The sequence below is a fragment of the Bombus vancouverensis genome, chromosome 4 (assembly GCF_051014615.1).
Source record: "Bombus vancouverensis nearcticus chromosome 4, iyBomVanc1_principal, whole genome shotgun sequence".
Taxonomy (NCBI): Eukaryota; Metazoa; Arthropoda; class Insecta; order Hymenoptera; family Apidae; genus Bombus; species Bombus vancouverensis.
In genome coordinates this window covers 1,184,643-1,196,688 of record NC_134914.1, presented here as the reverse complement: position 1 = coordinate 1,196,688, position 12,046 = coordinate 1,184,643, and the positions used below count along the sequence as shown (strand labels likewise).

General features: G+C 33.9%; 2 protein-coding genes across 3 annotated transcripts; one reads left to right on the top strand and one right to left on the bottom strand.

The window, feature by feature from the left end:
• Positions 1-944: 944 nt before the first annotated feature.
• Positions 945-7,374, top strand: TpnCI (troponin C type I). Of its 2 annotated transcripts, none has more exons than XM_033342842.2 (6): positions 945-1,275; positions 2,511-2,541; positions 4,444-4,587; positions 4,767-4,886; positions 5,726-5,857; positions 6,975-7,374. In XM_033342842.2, the coding sequence occupies exons 1-6, from the start codon at positions 1,252-1,254 to the stop codon at positions 7,001-7,003; spliced, it is 480 nt and encodes a 159-aa protein (XP_033198733.1). In that variant the 5' UTR covers positions 945-1,251; the 3' UTR covers positions 7,004-7,374. The 2 variants fall into 2 exon arrangements, with proteins under 2 accessions (XP_033198733.1, XP_033198734.1); XM_033342843.2 differs by having other exon boundaries at positions 947-1,254.
• A 95-nt stretch (positions 7,375-7,469) lies between these two features.
• LOC117161362 (NCK-interacting protein with SH3 domain) lies at positions 7,470-11,668 on the bottom strand. The gene is made up of 9 exons (XM_033342823.2): positions 11,069-11,668; positions 10,792-10,976; positions 9,889-10,731; positions 9,611-9,813; positions 9,438-9,541; positions 9,127-9,345; positions 8,885-9,057; positions 8,711-8,808; positions 7,470-8,620 (listed from the first exon to the last, which is right to left on the bottom strand). The coding sequence occupies exons 1-9, from the start codon at positions 11,091-11,093 to the stop codon at positions 8,530-8,532; spliced, it is 1,941 nt and encodes a 646-aa protein (XP_033198714.1). The 5' UTR covers positions 11,094-11,668; the 3' UTR covers positions 7,470-8,529.
• Positions 11,669-12,046: the final 378 nt, after the last annotated feature.

The window sequence follows — 12,046 nt, the reverse complement described above, 5'->3', positions numbered from 1 at the left end:
CAATGATATTTCTTTTGTTTTCTCGTTGCAGAGTGAAGGTCTTGTCTTAATTCCAAACTATAAGTTTCACATCGATTTCACCACTGTATGCCTTTGTCGTTTTACTGTCGTTTACGCTGACCGCAGAATTTTCATTCTCTATTTTTGTTCTGGTACAGCAATATCGTTTTCCTCTTCTCAAAAAGACGTACACGCGACACATAGTCGTTTCAATGAACAAGAATCAAGTGAATACGTTGTTCCAGCGCGCGTCTAAAATTAAAAAGGAATTCATTCCGTCACAATTTCTTCGCTACAACCTCCTCTGCTACATAATTTCAATCCTGAATTATTTATGATGTTGCACGATACTTTCCTCGTAAAAAAAACTTCTGCTCACCTTTATAATCCGTTTACAATGATTATATCTAGAGGCAATGAGATTTGTATTCTGCTTTCCTTTGAAATAGTTTATATTATATTGAAAAGCAGAATTCGAGTATTTTAACACCCCGTTAATTTAAAGAATACTACAAAGTTCAAAATAATGGAGCTTTAAAGCTTTATATAGTTATAGAAGTTTACCTAAACATAAATCAAACTTAAAATTAAAAAGAAATATATATATGTGTATGCTTGTCATTATGTACGTGTACAGATAATTTATATGATGAAGTCCAGAATATAGATACAACTAATAAGAATCCATCTGATTTTAGAGATACCGCGGGAGGAAAGAATAAACGAAGGGGGTCAGAGTCTGGAGTATCGAGGAACGAAAAGACGGCCCTGATTTCGAGCCTCGCGGCATCATCTGCGTCTGCATCCCAGAAATAGCGCAAGCGCCTTTCCAAAAGCTTTAAGGCCCGTGAAGAAGCGGATAGAAGAAGCTGACGATTGGCTGGAGGTTGCGGGGTGCGGTCCGGCATCGCCACGCAACCGCTATATCCTCCTTTTCGAATATTACCGCGACGATGGCCGTTTCTCGTGACAGTGTTCGACAGACAGCAACCATACCACCTACGTTCTAACGACGTAGAGAACGTAGAGAACCGCCACGATTTTCTATTTTTCTCGTCGCGAATAATCAATTTATCATTCGCATTCTCCACGACGGTTTTTTTCGTCGTGTTCGATTGTCGTAGCCGCAGTGTTTCTTAAGTTCTTTCTTTATGAGTAAATTCGTTTGTTAATTTCAACAAGCAAAAAGAAAGTAAAACGTTCAAAGTAAAAAACAAAAAGTAAAAAAAGTAAAAAGAGAATCGCGCCACCATGGTATGTTCTATTGATGATATCGTAAGTCGTCGCCCTGGTAAACATACACGTTTTCCTATTGTATATTCTCTCTATTTATTTATTGTATTTTTTTCTCTTTTTCTGGTCTAATTCATCACTGTGCCTCGCCTTATCTCTATGGTTTCTCTTCACTCTTCATTCTTCACTTTTCGCTCTTGTCTCGTGTTCGTCGGACGAATTGAAATTTCGAATATTCTATCAAATTGGAAGATATACTGCTCGGAGTAATTCAAGAATCAATTCGAACAGGATGTTTCTCTTTTCAACTTATTTGCCATGGAATCTGTAAGAACGAATGTTCTAATTATTTCGAGTAGTGTATTCAACAAATTTGAGTGTGTTCGCTTCAATTACACGTGTTAAATGTATCAGACACGATGCAACAGGTGTAAATTGATAAGAACGACTACTTCGAAACATTGATTCCTCCGCTTCTGCCGCGGTATGCTTGCAATCTGCATCCACTGTTCTCTCTGTTCTCTTTATTTCTCTTTTTTTCATTGTAATATCTCTTCTGGCCTGATCTGACATTTGTTTTAGAATTTTTTACTTTTTACTTGTCTAAACAATAACAGTGGTTATGACTTAACAGCGACCGAAATCGGAGATTATCGGTCCAGAGATGCGAGGTTTTGGAAACGTGATTGTTTCTTACACGGCGAATTTCCTCGGGCCGTCCCTCCTCATGTTGATTTATTAATTAATTTATAACCAAAATAAATAACCATTTGTTAATTAAATTAGAATTGGATTAAATAATAATGTGCGTCTTAATATTTATCATTATGTTCAAAAATAATGTATTACGAATGTAAGAAAAATTGTTGAGTGAAATGTGAAATCGACAAGAAGAAGGAATATAGCCCGATGTCTCACTATTCACGATCGTTTCTACTTTGTTCAGTTCCAAGCGTCGCAAAACTCGGGACAACTTTTTCAATTTGCACTCTATTGCAACCATTAGTATTAATCGAGTAACAATGGATAATAATAATACAAAAGAAATAATATTCAATTACATTAAGAGAAGACAGAAATAATGCACGAACTTTCTAAAAGGGAAGAATCGCTAAGTTAACCATGCACGTCCACTTGGAAATCTCTTCGAATTAATTCTAATAGAGTAAAGGAACGATGTTTAAACTGATCAAGATCGATTTACGATTGATTGAAACTTTCCTTTTTCCGCTCGATCTGTGATACGGCTGTCAAATTTCATTTTTCTCTGTTCGCAGGCCGACGAACTTCCCCCTGAACAAATTGCGGGTAGGTACATCAACCAGTTATTAGATATTAATATCCTAACGTTCAACATTCTATAACCACGAATTAACAGCAAATAACGTCTTTAATCCACGAGATCAGTGACAATTCAATTTTTAATTATGAAAATGAATTCGTGATCTAAAGAACGCTTCGCAACATCGATACCCTAGTCTAGGTTTTTCAAATCGAATAAGGAGTTTAAAGGAAAATGGCGCAAGTGATTATGTCTTTAACTTGAGAAAGTTGCGGTTAAAGATAATCTTAAAAAGCATATCTGTATGTTTGTTTCTAAGCTTAACTTTATGTGTAACTTACTATAAAGTAAAAACTTTTGTGTTATTTTTCTTAAATAAAAACAAATCTTTTATTTATCTAAGGAAGATTTTTGTTATTAAATCAACACAAAAATTCGTTGAAAATTCAGAAATAAAAACCCGAAAACGGAGTCTTTGACAAGTGTCACGATACAACTGGGCGCACCATTCTTGGCTTTCCGGTATTTCGCGTCGAAATCGTATCATGTTTACTGAACACCGTGTGCTAAATTTAGCAAAGGTTTACTGTTTCTTCTTTATGTTTCCCTTTCGGCTGCTTAATCCTTCACGTCAACGAGAAGGGAGCTTGTTTAACCTATCCAGGTTATTTCTATCCATTTCGCTGTGGGGGTTAATCATTCCGGAGCATACCGTCGCTATATGGGTAACCCAAGATGTATCTGTAGGTACAACCTGTTCATAGTTTTATATCGGAAACTACGTTTCGAACAAGAAAAGAACGATCTCTGTTCAAATGCCAATCTGAGAACAAAGAAACTCTGTTCGGAAACCGTATGATTTCGACATACGTCAAGGCGACGTGGTAGAAATGGGGGAAAATATAGCACTCGTGTACAAGAGGGGAACTTCCCAAAGATTTGGAAGACTTCCATGGATCCAATTTTCATTGTAGTTTTCTGTTATATCAAGATTCGATATAATCTGATTAGAGAATTTGTTTAAAATTTTTAAGAGGAAAGATAAAAACGAAGCGACGAATAAACGGCTCAGACAAGTTATTTGGACGGCACGTTCCTAGAGTTTATTTGTGCTTCAATTCAATCGGGGGCAGCCGGTATAGGCTGCCTATGTATAGCTACAGAACCGCCTTACTCGCCTTAGTGTGATGAGGAGGTATCGTGTGACGATTCGATCGGAGAGAATCGGATCGGTAAAAATAGAGGAAAGATTCTCCAATAGAATCGAAAAATAGAAACTCGTACGTTTCGCTGTCTCTAAAAAACGAAACATCCGGGCTATAATTGCTAGACGAAGGTATCTGTCTTCTATTAAATATGTATGGCATTCGTCAGATTTTTCAAGCTAATATCGAACAGAAAACTATTACATTATTAATCTATAATGAAACCATTCAAAGCAATTCTTTAGTTAGTTTTTATTTCATTATTATCCATACAAACATTATATTTTATATAATTTAGAAGAAAAGCTCATAGAAAAAAAGATGAATACTTTTGGCTGCCTCACGAAATTGCTTTTCTTTTACATAAGGATATTGAATGAAATGGATATTTTTTAAAAGGAGAGATTATTAGAAGATCAGTAAAAAATAAACAATTGCATAAATTAGTTCAAAATTTCTACACACTGTCAGTCAACAACGATAAATAAACATTTTAACCAGCGTGAACGATGATGCATCAAGCTAAATAAGCTTTGAGCCAGAATCGTGAGCGAAAGGGCATTAACATCGGTTTCTAAATTTGTAACCGTACCATAGACAAATTTTGACGCGGTGGAACACCACTTACGAGTAGTCAGATTTTTCCCCTAAAACATACATATTATCTTCAACCTGATGTTTCACGTTCCACTAAAAAAATATTTAAATTTATAATTTTTTCAGTCCTTCGCAAAGCGTTCGACAGCTTTGATAGGGAGAAGAGTGGTAGCATTCCTACCGATATGGTGGCCGATATCCTCAGATTAATGGGTCAACCTTTTAACAAAAAGATTTTGGACGAACTAATCGAAGAAGTTGATGCAGACAGTACGTAGTATAAATCCGATGTTTATCTTTGCCAGATACTCGTGTGATATTCGCAGTTTGTCCTATTTTATTGACTATAGAAGCTTATTTAAAATTTTGTCATTTTATGTATTAATTTAATTTAACAATAAGATAAACTAACGCAGATTTCTGAATGAAATTTTGTTTTCAATTGATAGAATCCGGTCGTCTGGAGTTTGAAGAATTCGTCACGTTAGCCGCAAAATTCATTGTTGAAGAGGATGCGGAAGCCCTGGAAAAAGAACTTCGAGAGGCTTTCAGGCTCTACGACAAAGAAGGTAACTAAATATATGTTTTACTCAGTAACACTATTCTATGGCGTCTTCCTTTTCATTATCTCCTATTTTATTGGATAGCTAACATAGATATAAGCAATTTGTTTTCTTCTTGTAAGAATGAAAGGGACGCAAAAAGAAGTCCGAAAACATGTTTGTCTCGTGAGTGTTTTTGTATTGTGAAAGACGTTTGTCTGACTGAGCCAAGGAAGATTCCTTTGAAAACACACAATTTCACTGTTGTTGATAATTGTAGTATCTACTTTTTACTCTATATAATCTACCGATACTCTTGCATCTCAGTTTCTTCATCCTCGCCAATTTTTTATACGTATTTTTCCTGCGTCTTAAATTAAAACACCATATTAACACCAAACCATAAATGCTGTAAATCCATTACTATAATCATTCGGGATCTCAGATAAATTAGATATTGAAATGAATGGAAATGGTAGAGGAAAAATGGCGTGAAAGAAGAAAGAAAGATATATTGACCGACCGAGAATAACCGATTCTGCGAAACCTGCACTACGTAAAAACATTGCCGTTCTCCGTTTCGTATCAGGGAAATGAAAGCCGACCGAATTTGAAAAGGCTTACGCCTGTGGGAACACGGCCAAGAATTGAGCTCGTTTCATCACCCAAGTCTCCATGAATTATGATCCAAAGCCAAAGACTTTCAGAGGTGTATTAATGTGACTACTTCGTTCACCGTTTCCTCCTCTTCACTAATGTACGACGATGAATTATATTTTTCAATCTATAGGTTGAAAAACAACGGTCGATGTTCAAGGAAACTACTCGCTTAGAACTTTTAAATTAAAAGATTTCTTTTGTTATAGGAAATGGTTATATACCCACTACGTGCTTGCGTGAGATCCTCAGGGAACTGGATGACCAATTGACAGATGAAGAACTGGATATCATGATCGAGGAGATCGATTCTGATGGATCTGGCACCGTTGACTTTGATGGTAAGGAAAAATAGAACAACTGTTAGTTAATTATCGTGGACTGGAGATTTAAGCGTGGACTGTTTTCTTGACAATTGGACTTATTTTATTTTATAGGTTGTGTAGTTATTGTTTTGGAAATACTCTTAAATTCATATTAATCGTATCCAACATTTTGATAAATGTTTTCAAAGTATAATTAGTAAGAGAATAAATAGTATGTGATATTATTTGTTATCACGCTGGAGAGCCCGCACGTGCTGTCTGCTGAGTACATTGGGGTATATTTATACATGAGCGGCGAATCAGGACCATCGACCTCTCTTACTTCACTATTTATTTTATTACTTACTTACTAGTTCAAGAGATTAGCGTAATCTTTTATAGCTCTAAATCTTCAAATCTGTTAGAATCTTTTCCGTTACAATAATCCATTTCTTCTTACAATGAACTTCTTTTACTTTTCGTCTACTCTAAAGATTTACTATGAAGATGTACAGAATATTTAATATTTAGAATATCCGTGTTTACAAAATAGTGGGGGGTATTCTAAGCTTTTACACAAAATCTTTCAACTTTCTAACGATTGCGTATTACACAAACTACACCCATTCCAACCCAATTCCAACATTGATACAGAAATCTTGGCATCTTTCTCCATTTCCTAGAACGACGAACATACTTCATCGTTTATCAACAATAATTTATTTCAATGTAACATTGCCAATAGTTACAAAGTATACGAATCAATAAATAAGTTTCAAATGTGTTTACAAATTCGAGGAAAAATGTAACTGCTTCCTTTGTTTTGGATAGATGTGTCTTTGATAGATTGAAAACTGCTAATTGTTAATATTTCTCTGACATGTCATTTGTCATTACTACATATATGTACATATTCTCTAAGTCTATAAAGTGATTTAGATGGCACATATATACACATACTAAGTTTCTTCATCATACGTATCTTTCATGGGCGTTATCATTTTCGCTTCATTTACGTACTTTGTTCGATAACATTAGATAGAATATTTTTAATTTTTTAAGTATATTAAGTATATTTTTAAGTATACAAAATAACGAAATATTTGTTTAATTAAAATATTTAAAAATATGTAAGTAAAATATTTTGTTTCAGAGTTCATGGAAATGATGACCGGAGAATAAATATCCTGGCATGTCAATGTTTCGACTCAAAGACAATACAAGTGCGGCAGTCGCGATCAACTCTCAAACTAATTATCTGCGTGTCTTCTAAAACCCAAAAAAGTTATAATGCAAACGAGAACGATGCCTAAAAGCGTGCAATGGTTATGTCTCCTAACGTTACGATGCGTGTTCTTCTATCTTAGCTCTTCGTATCTGGGAACGATTTGAAATGTTTTCAGTGTCACGAAAATGGCCTCGTTTGCAGATTTCTCTTCTATTTTAACGAGTGCCGCAATACGGGTCCCAATACATTTGCATCACGCCTACTAAGTTTTTCATCGACAGTATTTATTTGTTGTTAATAAAACTCTATTGAAAAGATATTAAAATTTATTTTTCTTAATGAAAGATGTTCGAACAATAATTTAGTTACAAATCTACATATTGCATAATATTGTTCAGGAGGAAAAACGAAACCAAATCATTAATCGCCTAGACTTTTTATTTCTTTAACATTTGATTCATAATCACAATAATTTGAGATTTCTTTGTAATTGACATCTTAATAGTCATAACTTTAATAAACATAACGCAGTATAATACTTTTAAAAAAATAGAGTAGCTAACAATAGACTAGAAAGTTCGATAACTATAAATGGTGGCACTAATAAACTATGAAATTTTATTCCGACCAACTTGTTCTAAAAATCCTATGGTCGTAATTGTGAGAGTCTCAAAACTCTCTTTCTCTCCCTCTCTCTCTCTCTTGCTAAACAAATTTATAAACTTGTTAATGCGTGTTGACGAGAGAGGATCAAACATAACAGAAGAAATAATGCATGACTTAGAATATTACTTGCACAGACGCGGACTAGACAATTTACAGAGATAATAGAGTATAACTGGTTCGATTAGGATTAAAATCCTTTATTCGAGCATTGAAGCATTTTCACAGAGAACTGTTATAGATGTTCCCACTATGCAATCAAACTTTTATTTAATATTATATCAGAGCAGTAATTCAGATACTTTTTTAATTCGATATTTTATTCGTGCAGTCAGACTACTTTCATGTACACTAATTTATTTATCTACTATCACGGTACTTGGAATGATTCTATATGTTATTTCCAATGGTCCTCATGCTTAGAACGAGAAAAAGTTTCTTTCTCACATATACATATCTATATATGTATGTATATACAATATATAATAATTTCTAAATGCTGATTTATGTGTCTTTTTTATCTTTTTTGTATCCTTTTTTAACTAGAATAAATAGTATTGTTTACTAGAAAGATTAAAACGAGAAAAAAATATAATCTGATGCGCTTAAGATTCTGCGAATCGTGTGTGCGTTTTTGATATAGTAGCTGAGCAAAATATTTGCAAAATAGAAATATTAGAAAAATAAAGAAGTTTTTTGATCGGTAACTTGATTTTCTTCGTCGCTCCTCCTCATGGTACGTACCGGAATCTTCTTATACGAGAGTTTGCAAATCGTCATCCTCCAAGCTTTTATTACTGGGAGGTGACAACAAATGTCACATTTTAAACAAATGGGGAAATTCATTGCTAATTTCGCGTACGGATTGTTGATCTTCCTGACTTTCTCCAGTCTCCTCACAAAATATTCTACAATATATATTTTTTTACATTATGACAGTGATAACAGTTATGTTATGGTTACGATTATGATACAATAGTACTATGACAAATACAGACCTTGTAAAGCATTTTAATAGGTCTTCTGAACGATACTTATGCTCATTATAACTTGAAGTACGAAGTACTCGTCGACATAATTCCAAATATTGTCTGCGCTGTAATGTCAATAATTATGTCACATCTTTTATTTCTGTAAGAGGGGTAAAAGCATGTACATATATTTCTAAGTACCTTATCACCAGGAAACATATCATATAATTGGCGCAATATAATATCAATTAGAACTTTAACGTCATTTGTATAGAATAGACCTGCTGTGACATCATTGTTGAACAGATCGATAAATAATTTCAGCACAGAATGCGGCGGCGGTGGTTCATGATCGAATATTCGTACAGGATCCTCTATAACAGATTACAGGTTTGCTGGAATTTCAGTTTATTTCATGTAAAATACATCTCGTTTTATCTCACCTTCCCTATTGAATAACAGTAAAATCTTCTCAGTAAAGTTCTTTGCCACTGATCTTTCTTTCAATGCATTTAGAACTATATTTTCCGAATTTGTGAATTGTAAATTGTACGATAGTATTAAATTTACAAACAAATCCGGAATTTGATCTTCCAAATCCATATCAGGTGGATTCTCTATTAAGTCCAAAACAAATGCTATAAAATCCGAACCTAATTGCTCTGTAATAAAACTCAGAATTAAACGTTGTAACATATAGAAAAAAAGTCAGGCGAAGATGTAATAGACGTAACGCATTACCTACTTTACTCACCCAAATGTGTAATTGGCATGGGTTCACCCATTGAAAAAATCATAGTAAGTAATAATGAAGAATAATTTAATTTTGTTACATTTCTAGGATTGCTCCTCATATCTCTGTATTCAAAGATATATCAAGTCATTATTAGAGTGTTATATAAAATAATACAGCTCACCAAATATTACCTTGCTAACTCCATAGGCAATATACTATTTAACATTATAGTCAGGATCACAGAATCTAGACTACACATTACTCCAAATGACTGCAAGAGCAATTGCCTAATAGTCCATCTTGGTTCCATTTGATAATATTGTATCAATATATTAACTCCATTATATTGATTCTGCTGTAAAACATATCTAGATACATTTGCATCTGCATTAGTCTGTGAAATTAACAAATTATTAACTGATAGAAACGGAATAATTAATTTTTTTAATGCAATAAATATATGATATACCAATATAGAAGTGAGTTCTTTTATATAATCAACAATAATAGATTCATCTTCATAAAGCATCCAATTTCTCTGTTGAGAATCTTCCTTACAAGAAGTAAGCTCTGTAAAGATTACTTTCAATCTATTAGCGTCATATGTTTCCTCTATACTCATTTGCGATACCGTGAACGGTGTTTCTAACTGATGCAATAAGGCATCAAAATAATAGCTCACATTTTGGGGCAACAGTTGTTGCAATCCAGAAACAACTACCGTTACTGCTACCTTCGACATTTCGTAGCTTAATTGAGTATTTCTACGTACTTGGTCAAGTAACTGATAAGCAGTATGAGAGTTAATATCACATAATGAACCTTTTTTCTTTATAGGCGAATTAATAGGAGTCTGTCTGATATTGCTCTGAGAGGGACTCTTACGAATTTCTGCCTGAATTTTCTGTGATTCAGAGGAAGACTGATGTGGAAGGGATTGCATCCTTTGATCGTTTGTAGGTGTGCGTTGGCATTGTGGGATAACTGGTGCTTCCTCTTGTTCTGTATTACTGTGCACAGTTGTCTGTGCTGTCATGTATGAAGTGTTACTCTGCACAGTATTAATATCTCCCTCTTGAGTATTACAAACAAGCGATGAACGTATTTCTTTATTAGGTGTTGTATTTCCAAAGTCTGGAGGCATTGGAGCTTGCTTCTTAGGTTTTTTACTAGATTCTGCTTGTTTCTTTTTCTCTATTAATCTCAGTAGAAGATCCTGCTTGTCTAACTGTAATCCACTCTGTTTCTTAGTTTCAGCCTTCACACTTCCTATGCAGTCTTCCAGAAATTCGATCAATACTTGAGATGATACCTGGAATGTATTTCATTCTTAAAGATCTTCACATACTTATTACTACAATCTGATCCATACCTTTACAGTGGTGACGTAATTCGAGGGAATATATCCAATCTGGCCGTCTCTGTTAACGACCTGCCACCAATTTCTTTGTTTGGTATTGGTCTGATATAAAATAAAATAATCGCCCTCTTGAAAGCTGAGGGTTTTCGCAAACGTAGCCTTGAAATCGTAGAGAGCTTTAAGCACTTCATAGTTCTCTAATGTGCGTAAAACAATGACAAAAAGGATTAGGTACTTAAGAAATACCATGAAAATTAGCAGCCACAGAGAAATCGATTAACTAACTCACCTAACCTCATAGAATTATCACCCATGATCACGTATCGAAATGGAAAGTAATATTTGTTCAGGAGACAACGCCCAGGTGAGAAGTAAACGGGCGGAGAACTACCTACCACCGTTCACTAATTTCACTTTCATTCGTGCTCGACATATTATTTTTCTACAGTCTCTCTTTTTGTTAGCTAACTACATATATAGAAGAATTCGACAGGGCCCTCTACATCGAAGTTCGAAAGATTGGACATAGCACAGGCCACTGATACATGACACGTGTTATATGTATGTATGTATTAATGTGTATATCAGTGACATAGCTTATGCCACGATTGTATACACAGATCTAACAAGATCCCGTGGTAAGGGTAGACTCTTAATAATGTCATAAGGTGTGTCCCGGTCGTATATACAGGCCGGAAACTTCCGTGGTGAGTGATAGGCTTTTAGTGACCAGATGATGTTGATCAGTTTGTTCGCAATAAGGCATTTTAATCGAAGTCTTAGGATTCGTTATGTAACGCCATTGTGTAAAAACACCCCAGACCTGATTAAAGGGACAAGTACACCACTATAATGATAATAGAGACCAACTTCTGCTTACATATATGAATACTACTTACATATATATATATATATATATATACTACTACGAATAGCTGTATATTTGTCTATGATTATATTATTATTTTATGTTAATCTCTAATAAATATTATATGATATAAATATCTTTTTCATTACTAAAAACTTTTGTAAACTCTGAAATCACACTATAATTTTACACCTTCAATAAGAATTTTATAATATTAACATATTTTAATCGTCTATAATATTTTGGACATGATATTATTTACATATATTATAGATAGTGTTAATACATAATTACACAATTATTTAATGAATTAAGAAATACTAAAAACAAACTATCCAATATACGCATTAAATATAAAAGTATTATATATATGTATACATATTTGATTTATAATTATAA